This window comes from Triturus cristatus, chromosome 2_1 (assembly GCF_964204655.1).
Source record: "Triturus cristatus chromosome 2_1, aTriCri1.1, whole genome shotgun sequence".
NCBI lineage: Eukaryota > Metazoa > Chordata > Amphibia > Caudata > Salamandridae > Triturus > Triturus cristatus.
The window spans coordinates 1,003,710,814-1,003,735,406 of NC_140581.1; the positions used below are offsets into that span (position 1 = coordinate 1,003,710,814).

The following is a 24,593-nucleotide window of genomic DNA, read 5'->3' on the forward strand; positions in this document are numbered from 1 at the left end:
TGTTAAGAATGTGAACTCTCTTTTCCCCTACTAGGGTTTCTGTCTGATTTTGGTATTAACTCAGATACTTTGTTATGTGGCAGAGGCCCATATTGCAATATTTAATTTCTCGTGCTACTTGGAGGCAAAAATGTTATTGCAATGTTCAAAATGTACACGGCAAAAAACATTCAAATCGTGGAGCCAGTGGCTGGGGGTAGGAGCAACTCACATTCTACCGGATGGAGGAAAATATTTGATACTATGGATAAAATACATAAAGGAAGGTACTTTGAGCAAGGGAAGGCGGGTATGCTCAACACTAGCGACAAAAAAGGGTTCGTGCTGCTTTTTATTATCCCTTTACTCATTATACACGGAAGCCAAAGAGCTGTTAAAACGAGTGGCGAGGCTGCTCATTTTATACAACTGCTGCTAATATACTTAAAATGACCTTCTGTGTTGAACTTTTAATATCAGACACCTATTAATCTGTTTATTTTAGATTTTATCCAATATACATTTTGTACCCTTTGCCCGCTCTTTAAAGAAATATGACATTTATTTGGCCATTCTTAACAATTAAAGCATTCATAGAATGCAGGCTGGTATTTTTATCTCCTCAGCTACTTCGGTATTTTTGTTGTAATTTTTTTTGCTAGGGGTAATTAAGATAAGGAAGACTAATAATGTAAGATAAGCAATCCGGTTCCCCGGATGACCTGGAAGAGTTTAGAAAGCATCCTTTCAAATGTATTTCTTCCATGAAAAGCTACGGTAGAGAGGATTCCCACAGAACTAAGCACCTTCTGCAAAGGCCATTAAATGCGAGATCTACACATTCTCTGCTTGTGTTTGAGTTGAACTGCATTTCACTATTATTATTATTGCTGCCATTAGACTGCTGAATGGCAATCAAAGGACATGCAGGCGTTTGGTCACTTATGAATATGCCTGGCTCGTCTTAAAGGTCTTCGACTCAACAGAGTGCTACTGTAGATTATACTTTGCATTTCAGCAATAGCTGTTTATTTTTTATCCCGAAATTTGTTGGATACTAATAACATGTAATCTATGTTATAGCACACCACCACTTTATCCCTTTAATGTGGTGGACCCTTGGTGCCTTCTGCATGAAAATGTAATTCTTTTATATTGTTCATCTGTGATGTTTTCAACCATGAATTTCTCACGTGTGCACAATATAGATTATATGGACCTTCTGTGCAATAAATCTCATGTATGACTGACACCCAATGATGCCCACCGTATCACTCAACCCGACAATACCCAACACCCTCCTTCAACGGCATGCCACCGCCTCTATATTCCGGCAGCTGGATGCCTGCAGTTGGATTAAATGCTGGCTGCTTGAGCACTGGGAAGGTTTTATAGCTTTTACTACTTTATTTACCTCGATGAAGAACACTGTATGTGATCATTGCACTCAAGTGCACTCCTATCAAGCGTTAATCGCAATGCACAGCAATGGGTACACGGGATTTGACACATAACAAATGGTACAAAATATTCCAGGATGGTCTAGAATCCAAAACCCCTTACCTTTTGATAAGACAAGGCTTCAGCTGTGTGAGCCTCTTCCTGATTTCGAAGCACTTTCTGCGTGTCCATATTGAGAGCCTGGAGCTGCTGGATCAGCTCTGCCTGCTGTGCTGCATGTTCAGTGCTTTGCTTGTAAAGATTCTGCAGCTCCTGCAACTCCTTCCTGTGCAAAGCAAGCAAGAAAGGCACTCGCATCACAAGCCAAATACAATTGCCCTTCGCCTTCCGACAAAACATTTCAGCTTGAGCGTAAAATTCTGCCATCTTTTACGTTGAAATGACACAACTGGTGACAAGTGCGGGCAGCAATCCACTCCCTGAAGGCAGGGGAAGAATGGTGCTCTGTGGCATCAATAACACTCCACATTGTGGGCCTTGTGCTATGGAGTGGATGCTGATGGGGGTTAGAGACCTGGGGCTCTTAGAGTTCTCAGAATTAAAACTACAGCAGTTAGCTCACCAAACATACTGACTGACAACACAACCTGCATCAACCAAGGACATGCAAAGGTAGCACACGAGGGGGAGAGCAGTGACCAGATGTCACCTGCGAGGATAGTTCCAAAATATTTAAATTACTACATTTATTAGTAATTTTAGACACATTAGCACTAATTGGCATGTACATGGAACTGCTGCCGCCCATATAAGATAACAAACGAAATAATTCTGCTCTGGAAAGGACAAACCTATGTTATTGGTTATTATGAGACCTATTTAGTTCTCTGCACTAAAGGAATGTACATACTTTTGGTATTAATGTGCTACCCAAAGTCTCAATCTTATGGGGTGCTTCAGAATGGTTAACAAATTATGTGTTTGCATGCTGGCACCAGTATTACTCAGAATTTGCAGCGCTTTTATCGCCTTCCACTGGTGTGTCATAGAGAGATTAGAATCCGCTTGAAGAAAACTGCATCTCCAACATCCGGCGTTATTTCTCAAGTTCACTGAGAGGTTCCCAAATGTTTACTTTTATTCATCTTCAAATGTATTGAGGACTGATGCATGTCTGGGCTGAACGTCCTGTAAAGCTGCCAGGACGTCAGGGGACGCCAAGACGTGGCCCCTTTAAAGTATGCTATTTTTTGTCAAATTGTTATTTCCAGTGTTTTCGATAATCCAATTTTGTAGGATCTTTCATCAGTATTGAGGCTTTTGTCATTTACTTCTGCTGGTAGCTGTGAATCTCTATTCATTTTCTTAATTCTTTGCTTATATATATGCCTTTTCTTTTTTCTGAAAGAGCCTGCTAATTTGTTTTTGCACGCTTGCTAGTAGCACTTTATTTACTAATCATGTAAGCGATTATTCCTATGCACAGATTGAATATCCAATTGAGACCCAACACCCCCAAAACGTATACAGAGAAAGAAGTAACTACATGCAATGAAAAAAACCCACAAAATTTGCCTATCATTTTTTTTATAAAATACTCAGAATTTCACAATCCAAAACGCACAAAAGTAACCTATCACATTTCCCAAGCTTTTTGTTACAAACTGGCAAATTATGACAACCAAAGTAGTCATGTTAGATTCTTAACACACAAATCATCCAACAGCATTAATTAATTTCTAACAAACAACGCCAAGGGTAGGTTACCACAGCTTCTGTACTCCTACATAGAACTAGACCCATCTGAATTTCGAGATCTTGTCCAAGTGAGCAGGCCAACTGGTTGCCCCCTGACCCTTGTCTACCACACATTTTTATAAACTTTATTTTAACAACTTCAGCCACCATCCCAGTTATAACACTAATTAACAGCGCCTTCAAGACAGCAGTTTTTACAGAATACATAAAAAGACATACAAATTCCTGTTATTTAAGAAAACAAACCTGGACCCCAACAACTACAGACCTATAACAAACGGACCATTCCTGGGCCCAGGTGTCACAATTCATTTAGGAAAAGTCCCTACTTTCCGACTTTCAAATAGGATCATGATGTGGAGGAGGCACTGAATCGGTCCTTATCTCCATCTGGGACACCTTTAGAAACATAGTAGAACATATAGGGCTGTGGACTTCCTTCTCTTGGATATTTTGCCTGCCTTCAACACAGTCGACCATTACACACTCATACAAAGGTTTGAGGAAGCGAAAATAGAGGGTATGGCTTTCACTTGGACCACATTCTACTGACACAATAGAACATACTCCATACTCCTTTCTCATCAAAACCCTACACCACTGAAGCAGAAGTCTCTCAAGGCTCTATTATCTCACCCATGCTTTTCAACATCTGCATGAAATCCTTACCAGGATTCTTAAATCTTTATCAGTTCACCTACTATAACCACATTGATTCTTCTTCAACTGAAAAACCCCAAGGGCAATAAAATCTTCAGTTGCCGCTGGCCCATTGATCAGAGGGTGACATGGAGTCACCTCAAATTGAAAGCATCCAACACTGAAAAAAATACCTGTGGCAACTGGAAACATCATACACATCTGCACCTAGCCGGACGATCTAGGTCCACCACCACCAAAAATATCCAAGGAGGGTAAAAACCCTCATAAGTACCTTGGACTCCAAATTGTCAATGAATGCCAAAGTGAATTAGGTAGGAAAGTCAAGCTTTCTAATCATAAAAACACTGCAACACATCATCCTGCACCTAGGACTCCCCCCACAAGCTCCTAGTGGTCTACAACACATCTCAACTCCATCATCTTTATCAAGCATGAAAAGATTCAACAGAACACAGAGCTCTGCTGCCAGACTACTTCTACATTTAAAGCCACATGCGCATATCTCTTCTGCCTTGAAGATCCTACGCTGGTTACCAGTTGCCAGAAGATCCACCTTCAAGTTACTTTGTATCACCCACAAAGCAAAACAAGGCAAAGGACCACTTTTCACCAGGAAGTAAATTACAAAATACATACAACAAAGAAATCTCTGCTATAGACAAGCACCACACCACTAAATTCCATCACGCAAGAAAATAAATCACGATGGAAAATCTTTCTCTGTCCAAACATAAGATTCACAGACAAATATCTCAGCTTCAGAAGATTAGTCAAGAGTCGTCTCTTTCCTACATTACCATAATCCTCACAATGTACAGCAATATTATGTTCAAGAACTTCACTGTCCATGTAGATACATATATTTTGTTCATGTATATTTATACCTTTACACGTATGTGTTTATACATAAATATAACGCCACTGGGTAGGGCCATGTTTCCATAGGAAAAGCATTTTTTGGTGTTCAGTCAAGAGGGGGCCGAAAGAAAGGGGGTCACAAACATGTTTTCCTCATGGAAATTTCCATAGGAAATTGAACCACAAAACCGTAAAAATGTCTGAAAGAAATTATACGAAATGTGTCAGAAAGCGTGCTTTTTGTGATTTGTTGCAAGTCCGTTTAGTAGTTTGTGAGAAATTAAAGTTAAAAATATAAGCATATATCATGCCACGGTGGGTCCCCGGTAGCCATTTTAGGATTCGAGGATTCACCCCTGTCTTGAAACAATGAAAGTAAAACATATAGGGGGGCAGATACCCTGCCACTCTAGGCCACCCAGTCCAAAAACTTATGTTTTTATTAGTACCACAGATCTGAGGAGGCTATGCAGCACTGAATTAAAAACAAAAGGCGGTCTCCAGCCCTTTTTAAATGTAAGACCCTGGGGGGCCAGACACTGGGATGTTGGGGCAGTGTGATTTTATTAGGGGAGGGGGGTGTGCGGCTCCCTCCGGAAGCTTGAAGAATGCCCTAGGCCGATATTATAAAAAAGAATCCCATCCTCAGGGCCTCAGCATATTAAGAAATGCCGTGGGAGCCCTGGTGCCAACCTGGGACACCTACAGCAAATACAGCCTATTGGGCTTGAGGGGGAACCCAATGTTCCATCCGGCTCTCCTGCTTTCACCCATCATGGTGCAGCGGGAGCTGGCTACATCTGTTTGCTTCTGCTCGGTGGGAGCAGCTTTTCTCTGCTCCTTCCGGGCAGGAGCAATCTTGTGTTTCCCACCTGGAAGAGTACGGGCAATGAGGTCAAGTTCATCCTGCAGTGCTCTTGCATGCAGGAAACTGCATGGTCCCGGGGGATGGAGGTCCCCATTGACACTGGATGTATTGGGGAAGGGGGACCCAAGTCCCCCTCCACAATAATCAAACATCGACTCCAGGGATGGGGTCCCTGGGGCCCTTTCAAGGCTTGGGAAGGGGAGTCCCACACCCCAAATAAAAAAAGAAAAAACTGTGACTGTCAAATGAGCAGAGTAGCGTCTCATTTCATGCTCACTGCTCTACCTGGGGAGTACTCTATAATATGCCCTGCATGAGTTTTCCTTTAAATAATGTTTGATGTTGGTGATGCCCCTAGAAGAGGCAGGAGCACCACAAATCTTTTTTTTTTTTTAAACGTTGGAGGGGGAAGGGGACTAGAGGGAGTGAAACAGCCCACCAGCAACACATAAAAATAAACACAGCAAGTCTCCTGTGTCATTGAATCCATGACCCCCCAGGAGAACTTGAACTGAATAAGTGGGTTAGCGCACACCTCTATATGTATACCTTAATTTCAATAAGTCAAACTCGCTAAGCTTGTATGCGTGCACACCAGAGAGAGGTTGCCTGCCCCTTCGAATAAGAAATGTCTGCGATTGACTGTTCACCCATAATCTGATTACACAACAATAAAGAAAGTTATTTACATTACCAAAAACTCAAATAACCTAGTACTTGCATGTACATCTTCTTACTGGTCTGAATCTTGAACGAGTCTCACAACAAATGCTCTCTCTTGCAGTTCTCCAAACAAACGCGAGCGGCAAGTCGCCACAATCTATACTTTGTTCAACACAGAAAACGGACTAGCAAAATCACCACTATCGAGTGCCATCTTAAATTAGACTTGTGTTATATGAATTTTTGTTATATTGTGTTCAAAACATTTACGTACAAGTATAATTTCAAAAGAATTGTTGCCGCCAAATAAAGGCTAAAGTACTGTCAAATGAGCAACCGCATCATTGTTTAATTGTGGTGACCCTTTGTATAGATAGGTTATTTGAGTTTTTGGTAATGTGAATAATTTCCGTTATTGCTGTGCAATCAGATTACGGGTGAACAGTCACTCGCAGACATTTCCCCAGGAGAACTTACCATATTTTTTAAAGCACTCCAAGCTGGATGTGTGTGCTCTTCTGCCTGGGGGGGCAGAAACCCCTTGTGGTTGGTTCTATGGCTGCATGTTGTGGCCTGAAAACTGTTAAAAACAAACTCAAAGACATGTTATTTTTATAATGGCTTTACTGAAAATATTTTAGGCTATCCTTGCTGACGAGGGGTGATACCACAAAACCGGTTCTAGGATGCTCGTTTCCGGTCCAAGGAGGACCTGGCCAGGGAGCAGGATCAAGACTGCTTTGCATATGGCTGGGTCCAAACTGGGGTGGTGTAGTGAGCAAATAAAAGATTGATTTAGGCCCAGATCTCTGTACCGGGGCTGAGTTTTTTACATTGTTTAGCATTCCGTCCACCAATTGTTCTTTTTGTATTTGTCACCCCAAGTGGGATGGGGATTTCCAGACGTGGGTCCTGTGCTCGCCATGCCACTGGACTCAGGCAATCCTGGCTTATATGGGGTGATACCCCGAAACCGGTCCTAATATGCTTGTTTCTGGTCCATGGAAGACCTGGCCTGGCAACTTGGACTGGACTGGTCTAAGGGGGAGCAGGGTTTAGACGGATTTGCATATGGCTGGGTCCAAACTGGAGTGATGTGTTGAGCATTAAAAACGATGGATTTAGGCCCAGATCTCTGTACTTGGGGTGAGTGTTTGACATTGTTCAGCATTCTAGCCATCAATTGTTATTTTTGAAAATATTTTATGATAATGGCTTTTATTAAAAATTGCAATGTGTGAATTTACAAAATATACATTTGACTATTGTTATTAGTGACTTTTTGACAAAAATAATAGGTTTGCTTTATATATGTTTGTGGCCACTTAGTGCTGTGTTGTTCAGCTGTGACTCTTGTGGATCCCTTTGTGTGCCTCTTGTGGATGTTTTCAGGTATAACTGGTGCTACATAAAACTCTACATAATAATAATAATTGGACTAACACACCTGAAAATAATGATTTAAAAGTGTAAAGGTCTATACAAGAGACTGACTCCATATTGACCTGTACTGAGTTGGTCAACCTCTTAGCGAACCCTCAGAATCAGGACCCTGATACCAGCACTGCCTATACACACACACGACTCTTCATGTCCTTTGCTTTGAATTTTAGTTGACCAGTTCCAAATGCTATGTTCTGTATTTAGTTGCTGGCATATGAGTTCATATACCTGAGACTCTCTCATGCAGTATTCTGCGCCGTAACCCGCGACCTACCAACCCAAGATTTCTTCGTGATATGGTGAGAAGTGAGGACACAACTACCAGCCATAATAGTGAAAATTATCAACCTCCAACAGACCAGAGACAACAGACTCTGGTATGTTAATGAATTCTTGAGACCTGGATGAAAAAATATTCGACAGCGCTGCAAGGCCATACTAATGGCCAAAAAGTGCTTTACAGATCTCCGTTAAATTAAGATAACATATGACAGTTTCCGATTGCTGTGGATTGTGCCGCAACCCCAGAATATCTCCCGGTAAACTCTGGACCCAGACTGTTGTCTAGTGACCTCCAGCCCCAGATCAACTCCCAGTTTAGTCTGGCTAAACATTTCTTTCCGGTTAACTTCTGCCACCAGCTGTAATGTTTCAGGCAGGTGCTGATGCTCTTCTGAATAATGGGGGCACAAGTGATTCTCCGACCAGTTTAGGACAGCAGTTGTATGCACTATGGTATTTTTTGGGAGCACTTATTTATTTATTTTTCCCTTTAATTCTACGAGCGGGTGTGGGGGAAACTTACTATGTGCAAAGGCAAACAAAAATGTAAGGAAGAATTTCGTTCTGAAGATTTAGAAGGAAAAAAGATGGTCCTATTAAATTAAATAAAAATGGAATGCTCTTATTTTACGTGGAGAGCATACGAAGACAACCACATAAACTCATCAGCAATACTAAGGTTATTCCACGCAAATGGCTGCATTCTGGCGCTATATAAAACTCAAAATAAGAATAATTTGTTCATGTGCTAACCCCTCGATAAAGGCAATAGGGCCGCTCTTTATATTTTGGCGTTCTGACCCTTTGACAAAGTCACTAGGTCTTTCACAAAGTCAGTAGGTGTGCCTTACTTAAAATGACTCCCTTTATATTGTAACAACAAATAGTTAGCGGGGAGGGGTCGACACTCAACAGAAATGGACACCTTACTTTATTATTTTTTTTAAAACAAAGATATTCACTGAAAACAAATCCAAAGGTTAAAGTGATGTTACAGTTAGGAATTGGAATAATATCTTTACATTTAAAAACCTTAGAAAATCAGTGAGAAAACAAGGGATAAAGGGACGTTATATTTCATCAAAAAGGTCAGTTAAAAAATACTCTTTCAAACTAACAAAATGGGGAGAGGATGTAGCGTTACGGCTAAAACAGTCTACCTCGAAGCTGGGGAACCGGGTTCGAGCCTCGGCAACGACGCTCACCATCCTGTGATTCTGGGCAAATCACTTAATCTCCCCGTGCCTAACAAAAATGAATGTGTCCATCTGTAACGAAACTGGTGCTCATGTAAAGCGCTCTGATACCTGATAAAAATATATAAATAAAAAACGACTGAAATTTGCCAGTCCTAGTTATCTCAAGTAACTATAACTCGTACCTTAAAGTAACTATAACTCAAGTGCTTAAAAGACATTCAATGGGCCAGGCTTGTGCCACTGCCAACAAAAGAGCTCAATCCCAGATGGAAATCTTTGGCCCTCACAACCAAATGCGCAATTAGCAAGTACAGAGAGGAGACCCTGCTGCACCCGGTGTGTTGTTGCCCAGGCCTGCTACAGCAACGTCGAAAGCTGTTAAAACTGATGTGTCTCTCCAAAGAGGTCCGGATATGCAATGAAACAGTATCTGCCCTGTTCTGTTGCACCTCACCAACTGAACTGGCCAAATTAGGGAAATATATGTCCGAGGTGCGTGCCCGGCTGTCTGAATAAGAAGGGCTTGACGACATGATTGCGGTTAGCACGAACGACAAGTAAGCATGTAGTGAAGAGGCCTGTCAGGCAGCTACAACACAAACTGCAATATGCTATAAAATGCACAGCAGCACTTTAAGCCTCGAGGCTGTTAGACAATTCGGTGTTTCGAATGGATGGTACCAGCCTTTTTCCTTCTTGCTTCCTGAGGGCATCAAGACTGGGAACTGACACTAACTTTTAAACTAGCGGGTGCTAAGAGATATTTTTACGGGAGTCACACAAGCAAAAGCCCTTATGGAAGAACAAGTACTGTTCATAATGATAGAGTGCGAACTGTAACAAATTTTAACAATTGTTTTACTTATTTAGGAAATATTGCAAATGATTTTCAGCAATTGTGCAATAAAATCTTCATTCATTCGTCTATAACTCATGCCTTCCCCAGGCACTGCTAGTTACCTAACATATTACATCACTCATGAGATGTTCTATGACATCATTGATAGCATCACTGCAACATTTGAAATTACATCATTGATGACAACACTTAGCAAGGCAGGGTCCTTAAACTGAGCCCAAAACAAAGCTGTCGGCACTCAATCTCCAAGCATGAAGATGGAGATCGTGACTGCCCAGCTGCAGAACCCTCCTCCGTTGCTTCCTTCCAGAGGAACAGCCTGATTGGAGAACAGATGCTCATGCCTAAGAGCTCTGGATACCATACTCAATCCAGGGCCACTAGAATAACTTGAGCCCGGTCTGTCCTGATGATCTTCTGAACTCTAGGCAGAACAGGTATCGGCGGGAAGGCATACCGAAGTCCCGAGTTTCACTGTAGGCAAAATAAGTCTCCTAATAAGACACCGTGGAAACTCCAATGTGCAGAACTGCTGAGATTGAGCCATGGCTCTCCCCATTCGCAGAAGAGACCTTGGACCACCTCCGGGTATAACTGCCCCTCATAATCCGATAGGCATCCAAAGCTGAGTTTGTCCACTCTGGCATTCAATGATCCGGCCAGGTTAATCACCAGAAAGATATGTTTGCAGTCCAACCATTTCCAGAGGAAACATGTCTGCTGGCACAGGGCCCTGGACCCCACTAAGCCCTGCTTGTTGCAAAACCACATGATGGTGGTGTTGTCGATAAGCACCTGTACCAGATTCCCCTCGAGGAATTAAAGGAAGGCTTTCAGCATCAAGCTGATGGCCCGCAGCTCCAGGAGGTTGATATGGAGTCAGGAATTCGCCGGAGACCTCTGACCTCCACGGCTCCCAAGTGGCTGCCCAATCCTGGAAGTGACACATCAGTCACCACTGTTATCTCCGGATGGGGTAGGGAGAGGGGTCTGCCTCTGACCTAATCTTGGTCCAATGGCCACCACTGCAGTTCTTTAGCAGTATACTCTGAAATCTGGAGGAGGTCATAGATGACCCAATGAAGTTGGGTCCACTGAGACTTCATATCCTACTGCAGAGCCCACATATGCCACTAGGCATGCTTAATCAGCAGTATGCAGAAGGCCATCAGTCTCAGCAGATTCAGAGTCAACTTCACTGGAATCGAGGACTGAGGTTAAAAGATCAATGTCCTGGGCTCTCTTTTCCAGAGGAAAGGCACAAAACCTGTCCAGAACGGCACCAATGAAGGAGTGCGTTCGAGAAGGAGTCAGGTGTGACTTCTGCTTGTCGATAATGAACTCCAAAGATGAATGAAGTTGATTGACAACTGTCTGGGGCAAGCTCGTCTTCAAACAACCATTCATCAAGGTAGGGGAAGATTGTGACCGCTGCCTCCGATGGTGTGCTGCAACCACCGTCATCCCTTTGGGGAACACCCCAGGGGAAATGGTGAGACCAAAGGGGAGCACAGTGAACTGAAAATTCTAATGCCCCTCCACGAACCGCAGGTAGTGCCGATGGGCCTTCAGGACAGGTATATGGAAATAGGCGTCCTGCAGATCAATGTCATCATACAGTCTCCAGTATCATGGACAGAGAAGACCTGGACCAGTATGAGCATTTTTAATTTGACCTTCTGGAGGAAGCCATTTGAGAGGGTGCAGGTCTAAACAGAAAGAGGCCCTCCATCAATCTTTGGCAGCAGAAACCAGAGAGAAAATAACCATGAACTAATTGTGGCGCAGGTACCCTCTCAATAGCCCCTTTGGACAAATGGCTTTCAAAACGAACAGATGGTTCTCAGTCAGTCGTTCCAGAGATGGTGTAAGGTGCAATGAAGGGCAGGGAATACCTCTTCCGGACTATCTGCAGGAGACACCTGTCTGATGTTATGGTCTACCAACCCACCAAGAATCGTTGGATCCTGCTTCTAGCTGGGTGGCTGTGCTCCACTTAGAGCACATTAAATAGGTCTGGAAAGTGTGGCTACGGGGGTGGGACGATGGGGGGCAGTTGGCTGAGTGATGCACTAATTCTGACCACGGGCAGGGGAGTTCAAAGGGGTATCTCTGCTGAAACCGCAAAAGGAATGGTAGGGCTTATCTTGCTGGCCAGGCAGGGCAGATAAGTCCGGGGAGCATGCTGTGGCCCCACTCTCTTTGAACCACTCCAGAGCAAAATCTGACTTGTCCCCAAACAAGCGAGTCCCACCAACGGCATGTCCAATGAGAGACGATTGGACATCAACGTAAATCACGTTAACCACAGCAAATTGTGGCAGCGAATGGCAACGCTGGTGACAATGGCTCGCATAGTAGAATAGGTGGTATCTAAGCCCCAATGAATTGTGAACTTGGCCGGAGGTCTTATGGGACACCTGGGGGGACTAGAGCTACACATTTAATTTGTTAGCCGTGGGGAAATGGGGTGCATTATATGGTGTGGTTGTGTGACCTCACCGTGTAATACAGTACCACCCCCTTTAGGACCAGTCAGGTTTCATATGTTAAACCTTGGCTCAACCCTGAGTCGCTGCAGCTATGTGCAGTCAGGTTTAAATAAAGAAACACGTTTAAACAATTTAAACAGCACCAAAACAAATGAAGAAAGAAACTCGACACTCAAGAATTTCAATACCAATTTATAAAAATAGAGTATATTTTTATGAATTTAAAGACATAAAAATTAAAAAGAGCAAGGAACATGAAATGAAGACTTTTCGCACAAACACGAACAGGCATAAAAAATTTCAGCAAATTCCAATCATGGAACGTCTTTAAGAAAAACTTGGTCAGAGTGGAATGCGGGTATTTAGAGTTACTTTAAGTGGTCAACTCTGGCAGGGAATCAGTTAAGGAGACCAGCAAGGTCTAACAGAACAGTTACCTCCTTCCGAAAAGCAGTCTTCAGTCCAGTTCCAGCTCCTTGCCATTGACTTCTATAGAGGGGTCCTGATTGAAGTGAAACAGGATGGTGAAGATTCTAAAGGATGGTGAAGATACTGCGCAGTCGACGTGGGTCCTCTTAGGGGTAATCCTCGGACCTGGTGAGGTAATGCTGGCCACGGGGGTCGACATCCCATAAAGTCTTCTCTGGTTCAGTAGAAGGCCAGTTGCCTGGTACACCATTTACAGTGGTTTCCTTTTTTTGGCTATAAATTCCCTTCTGGATGACCAAGCTGCAGTCAGACAACTCTTCCAGATCCAGCAGACTCGGTTGCAAATTTAGATTTGATCTCGTGGGATGCACGGCAGCAAGGAGCGGCGATCCATGCTACTAACTCTCCCCTGCAGGCTTAACAGCCGGGACACAACAGGCACAGTCCTTTCCTCCGTTAGCCCAAGGAGCAGCAGGTGCAGTCCAACTTCGGAGCAGTCTCTTTCTTGCCAGTTTCAGGATCATTAGGGCATTCTTTTTCCTTCCAGTAAAGCGAGATCTGAGTTCAGAGTGCCGGGGATGCCCCTTTTATGTGCAGAAAGTGCCCTTAGTGGAGGTCGCAAAAACAACAGTTGATGGACGGAATGCAGAACAATGTCATACATTCACCCCAGTACAGAGATCTGGGCCTAAAACCATCGTTTTTTTGCTCACCATGCCGTTCCAGTTTGAACCCAGCCATATGCAAATCACTCTTGACCCTAAGCCTTATGGGTACAGTCCAGCCCGAACTGCCAAGCCAGGTCCTCCCTGGACTGGAAACAAGCATCCTAGGACCGGTTTCGGGATTTCACCCCTCTTCAGCCAGGATAGCTTGATTCCAGTGGCATGGAGAGCACGGGACCCACGTCTAGGCATACCCTTCCCACTCAGGGTGACAAAGGCAAAAACAACAGTTGATGGACAGAATGCAGAACAATGTCATACATTCACCCCAGTACAGAGATCTGGGCCTAAAACCATCCTTTTTTTGCTCACCATGCCGTTCCAGTTTGAACCCAGCCATATGCAAATCAGTCTTGACACTGTGCCTCATGGGTACAGTCCAGCCCGAACTGCCAAGCCAGGTCCTCCCTGGACTGGAAACAAGCATCCTAGGACCAGTTTCGGGGTTTCACCCCTCCTCAGCCAGGATGGCTTGATGCCATATGCAAATCAGTCTTGACCCTGTGCCTCATGGGTACAGTACAGCCCGAACTGCCAAGCCTGGTCCTCGTTCACTAGCCAATGGGCTGCTAGGATTTCTCCCGCCTGATGACAACGTCTTGGTAAATGTGGCATATAGCTATTGCAGAGTGCTCTATTCTGCCCACTCTCAAAATGGCAGAACCCCTCTCTCAGTCTTGAGAACTTGGTAGCCCATCCCAGGGATGTGGCTACATGTGGGATATACACCCAGGGGAAAAACAGTTTGGCAGCTGGTTTCCCCTCTCTGACCCCCGTGCCAGCCTGCCTATCTACTTACCTACACAACAGGGTAGCCTCTCCAATGAGCGCTTGCTACTTACCCTTCAAAGGCGGCTTTGCCTTCGAAGGTTCCTGATGGAAGGAGATTACACCTCCTTCAGTGTCAGGCCTCTACTGGTACCTCTCCTGGGAGTCATTCATGTTTTTCCTGAGGAGGGCAGAAGGTTGTCTCTTGGCCAGCCTCAGCTAATGGCCACAGGAAGACTAGGACATAGAGTGGCAGCTTTTTAAAATTTGACTATGGCAACAAGATGCATTAAATTCAACTTGAAAATGTTAGGCAACCGAATAACTCCTCCAAAGCCAGGGTATTTATAATCTATATGGTAAATTGCTGACAGGGGGATTATTTATGAAATTATTTGGAAATTAAGGGTCAGATGTATGTAGCTAGCATTTTGCGATTCCCTAATTGTGAATCACAAGGATTCGCAATTAAGAAATCGCAAAATGCAATGTATGAAAGTGTATAATAAACCTTTTGCGATTCCTAAGAGGTCTCAATTGACCTATCTTATGAATATTAATGAGGTAGGACGCAATTTGAGACCCCCTAGAAATTGCAAAAATAACGGGGATGGTGGCCTGCTGAGACTAGCAGACCACCATGTCCGTATTTGCTTTTGAATAAAGCACTCGTTTTTTTTGTAAAGCAGCCCGTTTTCCTTAAAGGAAAACAAGATGCTTGTGAGACCACTGCCGGCTCTTAAAAATAGTTTTACAAACATGCACAAAGGGGAAGAGGTCCCTTGGGGACCCCTTCCTATTTGCGAATGGGTTACCACCTATATGAAGTAGGTGGTAAAATGTGAATGTTTTGCGACCGCAATTGCGGTCCCAAAACATTCATACATACCAATGCGATTCGGTATTAGGAAGGGACGCTCTAAACACGCCCCTTCCTAATACCGAATCGAAAACCCATTTTGCGAGTCGTAACAGGTTACCAATCGCAAAATTAGGTTTGCTGCATGGGAAAAGCAATTTTTGCGTTTGCAAATGGGCAGATTCTGCGAATCTGCCCTTTTGCGGACTCAAAAATGCTTGATACATCTTCCCCATAGTTACTCATTTTCAAAGCGAGTCAATCAAAAGACAGACAAAGATAATTAATCAAATAAGTTCATAACTAAAGGAAGAGAAAGGAGAAAGAGGTGTACACAAGATGATTTGAACAAATCCTGTATATTATTTGCATTTGAATATATTATTTGCATTTGAATCAATTAAAGTTGTAGGGTACAATGACAATAGAGAAACCCAGCATACATTAATCATGTACACTAAAACAAAGTTCTCATAAGAGCCTCATAGATTAATGCATGTTAAGTTCACTCTCTTACTAACTGGAATCTGTCTTTTATACACATCATTTAATCCAGGGGTCCAGTTATTAAAGTATGAGAAGTGAAACACCTTCGACGTTTCAATCTCCTAAGTCATGAGTATGTGAGATCGTCGTAAGGAGCAACAATTCCAATTGTGTTTCACGATGACCCAAATCAATGCATGACTAATAAAACAATCATAATGAAAAAAGAGAAAAATTATTGATAAGGGTACGACTTGACTTTTTTAGGTGCTAGTGAAATATATAGTAAGATGCTCATGTACCACACTGCAAGCAAACAGTGAAGTGTTTGAATTGTGTTGGTCAGTTAGCACTCAAGTAGAAATCTTGAGAAAAACAAACTTACTTGACGATAATCTACTTAAAGTAAAACAGCGGGAGGAAAAAAAATGATAATTTAGGTTTACTCACATTTAGCTGCAATGTGTCAGCATACGCCAATAGTTTATAAAAGGCTGGAAATATAGATATAAACAAAATTAAAATATGTTTTACTACATATTAATATACTGAAAAAGTATCAAGGTAGTCCATAATGGTCCACTTACCAGAGTGAGTGAATCAACTAGGTGCTTATTAAATTTAAAGTCCCGTTGGAACTTAGGGGCATATTATGATGGCGGGCGCTCCGCCCACCATCTGTACCTGATTTACCCACCCACCATATTAGTATGGCGGGGGGTACCGCGGCGGATGGAAAGACCGTCCACCGCTTTTCCGCCGGCAGGCAATCGTTACGATTGCCTGACATGCGGATCTGGAGCACAATATGGTGGTGGTGCCGAGCAGGCACCGCCATCCATATTATGATGTGCATTCTTCAAGGCCTTTCCATGGCGGCAATGCCGCCATGGAAAGGCAGGCGGAAATTGCTTTAGGGGACCCTTACGGGCCACCATGGGGGCTCCACTTGGGGGGTACCCATGGTACCCCCTTAGATTGCCATACACAAGGTGGCAGGCACCGCGCGGTGCCTGTCACGTTGTGCATGGCAATGCACAACATGCCTCTTTAACATTGCGGGGGTGCTGCTTACAGCACCGCCTGCCACAATGTTAAAGTTCAGAATACGCCCGCCAGTGTGGCGGACGCATCCTAATTGGCCTCGTGGGACCGCCTCACCTCTGGCGGTCGGTCCCATTTTCCATTACGGGTAGCACGTATGAAAAAAATGACTGAAAAACTGGTCTTACCTCTGCCGGTTATTCAAGTGAGATACGGTCAGCACGCAAACGGGCATGATGCCAGAAAGCAAGCATGCCCTAAAATATGTAAATTTTTTACAAGGTGCCAAAATGTGCATGTTGCAATTAGAATATAAAAAATGACTACCATATTTGTAACTTCAACCTGAAAAGATCCTCATCTCAGATTGGTTTCAATGACAAAAAATAGGCAGCAGTGTTGATTACATAAAATCCAGTAATCACATTTTTAGGTCAGATACTACCAGAACGTCCAAAAGTAGAGTTCATATGTGGACTTTATGTCAGACAACAAAATCAATACACAACAGTTAAGCCGTCCACATCAGTGGCTATGATGTATTAGTGTTGGCCATAATGCAACATACTTATTGAATCATGTTATAGTGTACATAGACGTTAGAACCTAAATGGATCCTTTTAACTCTCTTTGAAAACGAATGACCGTGTCCAAATAATTTCATTAATTCCAACTTGGGCATCAAGTTGGGCTTAATGTAACAAGTTGTTTGGTACCTTGGAGTACCAACGACCAGGACACAACAGGCACAGTCCTTTCCTCCTCTAGCCCAAGAAGTTAGCGCCGCTGTACTGGTCATAGGGGCTACCAATACCTCTCTCAGTAAACATGACAAATTAAAGTTTTTACAGCTGGAATATATTTAACACATGTTCTACTTTTCTAATGTGCTGCACCCTGCCTTAGGACTCAATAGGCCTGCTGTAGGTGTTACTTCACAGATAAGAAAGGGAGTTTGGGCTTCACCAGTCAGTGAAATTGTATAAAGAGTTGGCAGTTTAAAACTGCCCTTCAATTCGATTCTGCAGTTGCCGCCTGGGAGACAGGTTTTACCTTATCCCACTGAGGGTGGCACAACAAGCGTTGCTGTACCTGAGGGGATACTCAATCTTTTAGGCCCTGGACACCCCTGGTATCATATGCTAGGACTTTCATTAAGTTAGGCTATGCCAACTGGATAGAAGCCAATCAACCATGTACTTTTTTAACGGTCAAAGCACATGCACAGTGTGTGTGCATGTGTATCAACCATGTACTCTTTTATGGGTCAGAGCACATACAGAGAGTCCTGTGCTCAGGGCATTTCAGTCATTACACCAGTTCTTAGTAGTCACAACTTGAGCAATAGTAAGGGGGAATCCTACAAAAACCCTGTTTCCTCATAGCAGTAGTTTGCTCCAGCTGGGGAACTTAAGACAAGACCTTGGATTTGACCTCTAAGGTGCAGAGCTGGAGGTTGAGAACTTCGGCCGTCCTCCGTATCACCACCTCAAAAGAAGTACTTGGGAGTATGAGAAGGTCAAAGTCAGGCAGGTGTTGAAGCCACTAGCATCTTGTAGGTAATCAACAGTTCTCCTTACAATAGGATGGGGGAATCTAATCATCATTGTCAAAATCTGTGCCAAACAAGGAATGCAATGTGGAGGTGGAATGTCTAGAGGTGCAGGTGGTGATTCAACGACAAGCGAGCGCTGTCTCTGTGAAGTTCGTAGCGGTACAGACTTTCCATTGACCTGTGGAGCCAGAGTCTGTACAGGCGTTGGAAGAGGCATGGTGAGGATTCGGAGATTCCAACTGGCACTGAGGGCAAAACCGCTAATGATAACCCAGAAGGAGAGCTTTGATGTTCCACGGGGCCGGAGGCACGCCAGCAGAATTCAGAAAGGATACGACTAGTCAGACCATGAATTCACGAAATTCTTGGATCTGTCTCTGTCGCAGACAACCGGAACGCTCGGGTTGCACATGGACAAGTTGAAGGATGGGCCCCAATGTTGACCAACTTCGAAGTGACATCCTGAGGCTTGGGACCCTACATGTGCCCTGTCAGGAGTTTGAGTGTGTCAGGAAGGGGCAGAGTCCCATTTGGATTCTTTGTGATCTTCTCTCTCTTATCTGAAGATTTGGAGCCCGGTATCAACTCCTGCGCCTCCTAGACCGGGAAGAGGACAGAGACTAACCCTTGTACTTCGATCAATTAGAATATGGAGTCTTCTGATTGTTGTCGAAGTAAACCCCCTGAGGATATGTTGGCCTACAGAACTGCTAGCTCACAGTGCCATCATAAGTACCCCTAAACCTGGCAAATTAACAAATGGCAGCTCGGACTCCCCAGGGAATCGTGGTAACAGATCTAGAACCTTTTTGCTCATTTACTCGGGCTCACTCAAAGAGATATGCAAGAAATACACAAAGGGACGTTTTCAATATTTATTGAACCATTATGATTCTTACATAAAATGTGTGTGCTGCAATGATTGATAGACAGAAGCAGGCAAAAGTGAATTGGATCTTTCGCCAACAACTGCATCTCGTAGCCTCACGCAGCACCTACCTGGGCAGATATCGCTGGCTCCATTGCTGTGTGTCTCCCCCGCCGCCTTCCGTCTCTAGAGGCTGCTGTAGGGGGAGACTACAGCCCCCGGCATCCCGCTTTGGACCGACAACTTCCGGCGGAACACGTGCCGGAGGCGCTACATCATCGGCGGCTCCCTCGGTGGAGCGGGGGATCTTTGGCCAACAACTGCATCTCGTAGCATCACGCAGCACCTACCTGGGCAGATATCGCTGGCTCCATTGCTGTGTGTCTCCCCCGCCGCCTTCCGTCTCTAGAGGTCGCTGTAGGGGGAGACTACAGCCCCCGGCATCCCGCTTTGGACCGCCCACTTCCGGCGGAAAGCGCGCCCGGAGGCGCTACATCATCGGCGGCTCCCTCCGCGTCGCGGGACGCGCGCGGGCGGCGCCGGGCAGAGCCCGGGCAGAGGGCGGGCCGTCTGTGGCCGTCAGGGGCCAAAGGAGGCTGGGCTGGGCCACGGATTTTGGTTCGTATTAATCAGATCTTGGATTGCTAGTAAGACTGGACACTATTGCCATTATTGGTTCTGGTTTGCATTTTGCTTGTTGGTCCTATTGACATTACTGTTTTCTATACATTGCTGTCTAACTTATATTGTGGTTAACACCAGCTGGCTAGAACATGTCCAAGCTCAGGTCCTCTAAATCAGTGGCTACTAATGACACAAGGACATTGGATTACTATCTTGTTAAAGTAGTCAGTAAGATTAATAAAGATAGGAGACTATCATTGAGCAGGTTGAGCCCAGATGTGTCACCTACAAGGTTGAGCACACCCACTACTTCGGTGCTCTACCCGGATAATGGCTGCGCTAACTCTAGCAATGTAGATTTAATGAATGATGTTTCCACTTTAGCGTCCACAGAAGACCTGGAATTTTTAGCTGACCCTATTTCTAGTCAGACCCTGATATCCCCTCTAAGGCTCACATCTAAATCACCTGCACGTAGAATAGTGCGCGCATGTAGGAAGGCTCCGGCTAAGAAGGTGGCGGGACGAAAGTCCAAAAAATCAGGCCCAACATCACTTGGTGGGGGAGACACTCCAGAGCCTATAAATAATTCTGAGGGTAGTACTCTGCCTCCAGCACATATTGAACTCCTGGCAGCCATCCTCGAGTCTAAATTAGAGGCTCTAATTAGCCCATTGGTGGCCAAATTAGAATCAGTCGCCCAAGAGGTCACTAGATTGAAGGGCCTCCTTGATTTCCATTTGACTCGGTCTCCTACCTTGGCGAACCCTCAACCCGGTCCATCTGGTTCCATAGGTCTCAGTTCATTGAATCCCGTAGTACATGCATCAGCTAGCACTAGGGCTAGTGGTTCAGGGGTGACCACCCAGGCTCCTCCAGCTGTAAATACACAGATTATTCTACCATCCAACCCACCACCAGCGGGTACCGCACTAGCTCTAGTACCTACTTCACTACATCCTCAAATAGTACAAAAGAGCAATGTGAATAACCTAGTTGGGGGGAGATACTGTTCGGAGTAGCAAACATAGGGAGAAAAATGTTGTAAACCTCCCACCGCAGTGTGTCCCATACACTGTGGTTTGAATAAATGTTCCTGAGGTTGACTCTTGTTTGACCGACCCTAGGCTAGAAACACATGATGCCTTAAAGAATAAAACACTTGCTTGGTTAAATAGGAATTGCGGTTTTCCCCTAGCATTTGCAAATGACATTATATTTACCCGTAGAGTCAGTTGGATTGGTAAAGGAATAAAAAATATAAGAGGGGATTGCATCATTGTAAATTTTAAATACCCACAACATGTTGCTACCGTCCTCCTCAGAGCTGCATCTTTACCAACCCAGGAAAATTCTGTATCTGCTAGACCCCTTGGTTATTTCTATAATCACCTGGCTATCACTCAACACCGACCACCTCAGCAGCAAAGGCATCTCGGAAATGGTTATGCAACGGGATCGGCTGGATGCTTTTCCAACATACCTATGAATGCACCTATGCACCATTATAGTGGCGATTTTTTTGGTTATCAGTCAGCCAATAGGCAGACGGTCAATGTTCTTCCCCTTTACAATCGTTATACTGCTTTATCCTCATTGGAGGAAAACGATTGACTACCCGATGCCTCGAGGAACCTTATTCAGCCATCAGCCACGTCCTTCAAAATTGCCACTTGGAACATCGCTGGTATAAAGAATAAAATTGGGAATGCCGAATGGCTATCAACATTAAAAGCTTTCGACATCATTGCCCTACAAGAAACTTGGGATCAGGCAAATAGCTTTTCCCTGGATGGCTATAGCCATTTTTGCACCCCAGCAATTAGTAGCGTGGCAGGTCGATCAAAGGGGGGCTTGCTAAGTCTATTTAAACTAGATATAAAAGGCACATTAACTCAGTGTTCGTCTGGATCTGACAACTGCTTGATTGTTGAAATTTCTTCCCAAGATAAGGCCAAGATCCTTTTTGTTAATTTTTATAATTCACACCCAAATGATTGTACCAGTCAAAATTTGGAAGTACTGGACACATTTCTTTCAGTCTATAGTGCAAATGTAAATATTTTTGAATTAATATTTTTAGGGGATTTTAACATGCACCCATGCACCCTACCATGCATTAGTCAGGAATATGAAGGTCCCCCCCTCTCTTCTCCAGTTCATTTGGAACATACTAGGGGTGGTGAGCATCTCGAAATCTTTCTTGCAAGATGGAATTTATATGAATCTGGCTGCGGGGATGGAAAAAATAGATCCCCCACGTTTAAGGGAAAAGACATGGGTACTATTATAGACTATATTTTTATGACTTCTTTTTGTTAAATAACGTGATAAATTATTATACGGAGGTATCAGTTTTTAGTGACCATAATCCTGTTTTATTAGAATTGAAGCCCGCTGACCTAATTTCTTTAAAATCAGTGAAAGGTAGAGGTGGAGTAAACCTAATGGTAAAAGATCAGAACCGAAGGCTGAAATGGACAAAAATAGTCCCTGAAACTTTTCTTCAGGAGGTTCTGTCCAAAGTGGAGGACGAAGTTGCAATATGTTTATCTAATAGAATACAAAGCAAAGAGGTCATAATGGCTTTTGATAATATCTGTACAGAAATTAACTGTAGCCTTCAGAATAAATCTAGGCAGAAGTTACTAGTGGGCAAAAGATGTTTGATAGGAAATGCTCAAAAGCACATGAAGTCCTACTAAAAGCCCTGAAGGCCACTCCTAAAATCCGAGCAGACATAGTAAGTGCAAGGACTGTGTATAAAAAATCTATTCTAGAAAGAAAGAGGGATCTGAAAGAAAATGCTGTAGCCCAACTTCTTGATCCAGAAATTTTAAAAAATAGTGGCCTATTCTGGAATATTATAAATCAGCCACTTTTTTCTGATGATTCTAACTCTCCCCTAGAGGCAAATATTCCTGATGAGGGTTGGATTAGACATTTTAGACAGATATATTCAGAAACTACTAGTGCTGTTACCCCTGCTGCAATTATAGAAACTGAGGCAGCGGAATTTTGTACTCCTAAGGCCACTGTCACTTTTGTGGCAGCTGAAGTGGAACGGGCTATAGATTTGACCCTGAAAAATAAAGCTCCGGGCCCTGATGGGGTTCCAGGGGACGTTTTTAAATGTGCTCCGAAGCTCTGGTCAAAACTCCTTTGTAATGTTTTTAATGTTCTTACAATAGACAAAATCCCGGACTCCTGGAAAAAATCCATCATTATACTGGTCTTTAAAAAGGGTAACAGGCAAGACCCATCCTGTTACAGACCCATTTCATTGATTGATTCATCTGTGAAAATTCTGGGCCGGGTTATTTTAACAAAACTGAATGATTGGTTAACTGAGAAAGGGGTCCTATCAAACGTTCAGTATGGTTTTAGACCTAAAAGGAGTACAATAGACCAAGGTCTTAACTTGTACTTATTGATTGAAAAATACACGAGGGCCAAGGAGGGGTCCATGTACCTGGGGTTCATGGACCTCTCCTCAGCTTTTGACCTTGTAAATCGTTCCAAACTTTGGAAAATTCTGCTTGATATAGGATTGGACAGGGCCCTTGTTAATCTGCTAGCAGACCTCCATACTGATCTCATAGCTGCGGTCAGAGTTACCTCGGAGGGGCGTTGCACAAGTCACTTTAAGTCAGAAAGGGGCGTTAGGCAGGGTTGCATTTTGGCACCCCTCCTATTTACTGTCTATATAAATGCCCTAGAGCCTTCCTTAAATGCAGTAACCCTTGACGTTCCTCGTATAGGATAACTTGGTATTCCAGTTCTCCTATACGCAGATGATGCTGTCTTACTTTCACGGACTGGCGTCGGTCTCCAGCGTTTACTGGACGCCTTTGAGGACTTTATGGGTTCTTTGGACCTAAAGATAAATGTTAAAAAGTCTCAAATTATGATAATGGGCAAGGGCAAAAACAACAAGTCCATAAAAACATTTACTTGTGGGAAACAAGAGCTCTGCAGAGTAGCTACCTTTCCCTATCTGGGGATAACTTTTGATGAGAGAGGAACCTGGGGCCCCCAGATAAAAATTAGAAACATTTCTCTTGCTAGGTCCTCTTCTGCCCTCCTGAGTTTTATAAAAAAAACTGGGAGCTAGGCCAATAGTAACTCTGCTTAAAATTTATAAAGCTAAATGCCTTGCTGTTGCTACATATGGTAGCGTTATTTGGGGTAATTGTTCCATGGAAAACATCCAGATTACTGAGAACAAATTTTTAAGATCTATTCTCTCTGTACCACAGTCGACCTCAACATATATTGTTCACTCTGAACTTGGTATAGGATTTATATCTGACATGATTAAAGTGGCCCCCGTTTTGGCGTGGCTAAAGACCTGGCTGAACCAAGAAATCCCCCTCAACCATCTCATCTTAAAAGATTGCTTGCAGCTAGATAGAGTAAACAATATACCGTGGCTTGCTTATATTAAAAACTGTCTTGATAAGCTAGGGAGACCAGATCTTTTTCTTTCTCCCGCCTCGATAACCGCGAAAGATATTGTTTTGATTAAAGGTATGATGGGAGAATTGTTAAGTCGGGAAAGGGAACAAGTAGAACTTGAGAAACCTACGGTGAGGACTAGCATTATTTTGAGTACCCACGTCAGCCCTGAACCATACTTAACCATTGTAAACCTGCCCTACCATCGTTTTCTTTTAACTTGTTTTCGGCTTAATTTGATCCATTTATCTCTTGGTCACTTTCCAACCTGGTGTTCCCCCGAAAACGCATTGCCGTGTAAGTGTGACAACT

The 24,593-nt window shown here is 43.7% G+C and overlaps 1 protein-coding gene across 1 annotated transcript in view; it reads right to left on the reverse strand.

Moving 5' to 3' along the window:
* The window catches only part of CNTLN (centlein), a 1,182,709-nt gene that overhangs the window by 814,200 nt on the left and 343,916 nt on the right, over nucleotides 1–24,593 (reverse strand). Inside the window, exon 8 of the mRNA XM_085634784.1 lies at nucleotides 1,543–1,705. Coding sequence (XP_085490910.1) covers nucleotides 1,543–1,705 — 163 coding nt within the window. The remainder of the gene's footprint in view (nucleotides 1–1,542; nucleotides 1,706–24,593) is intronic.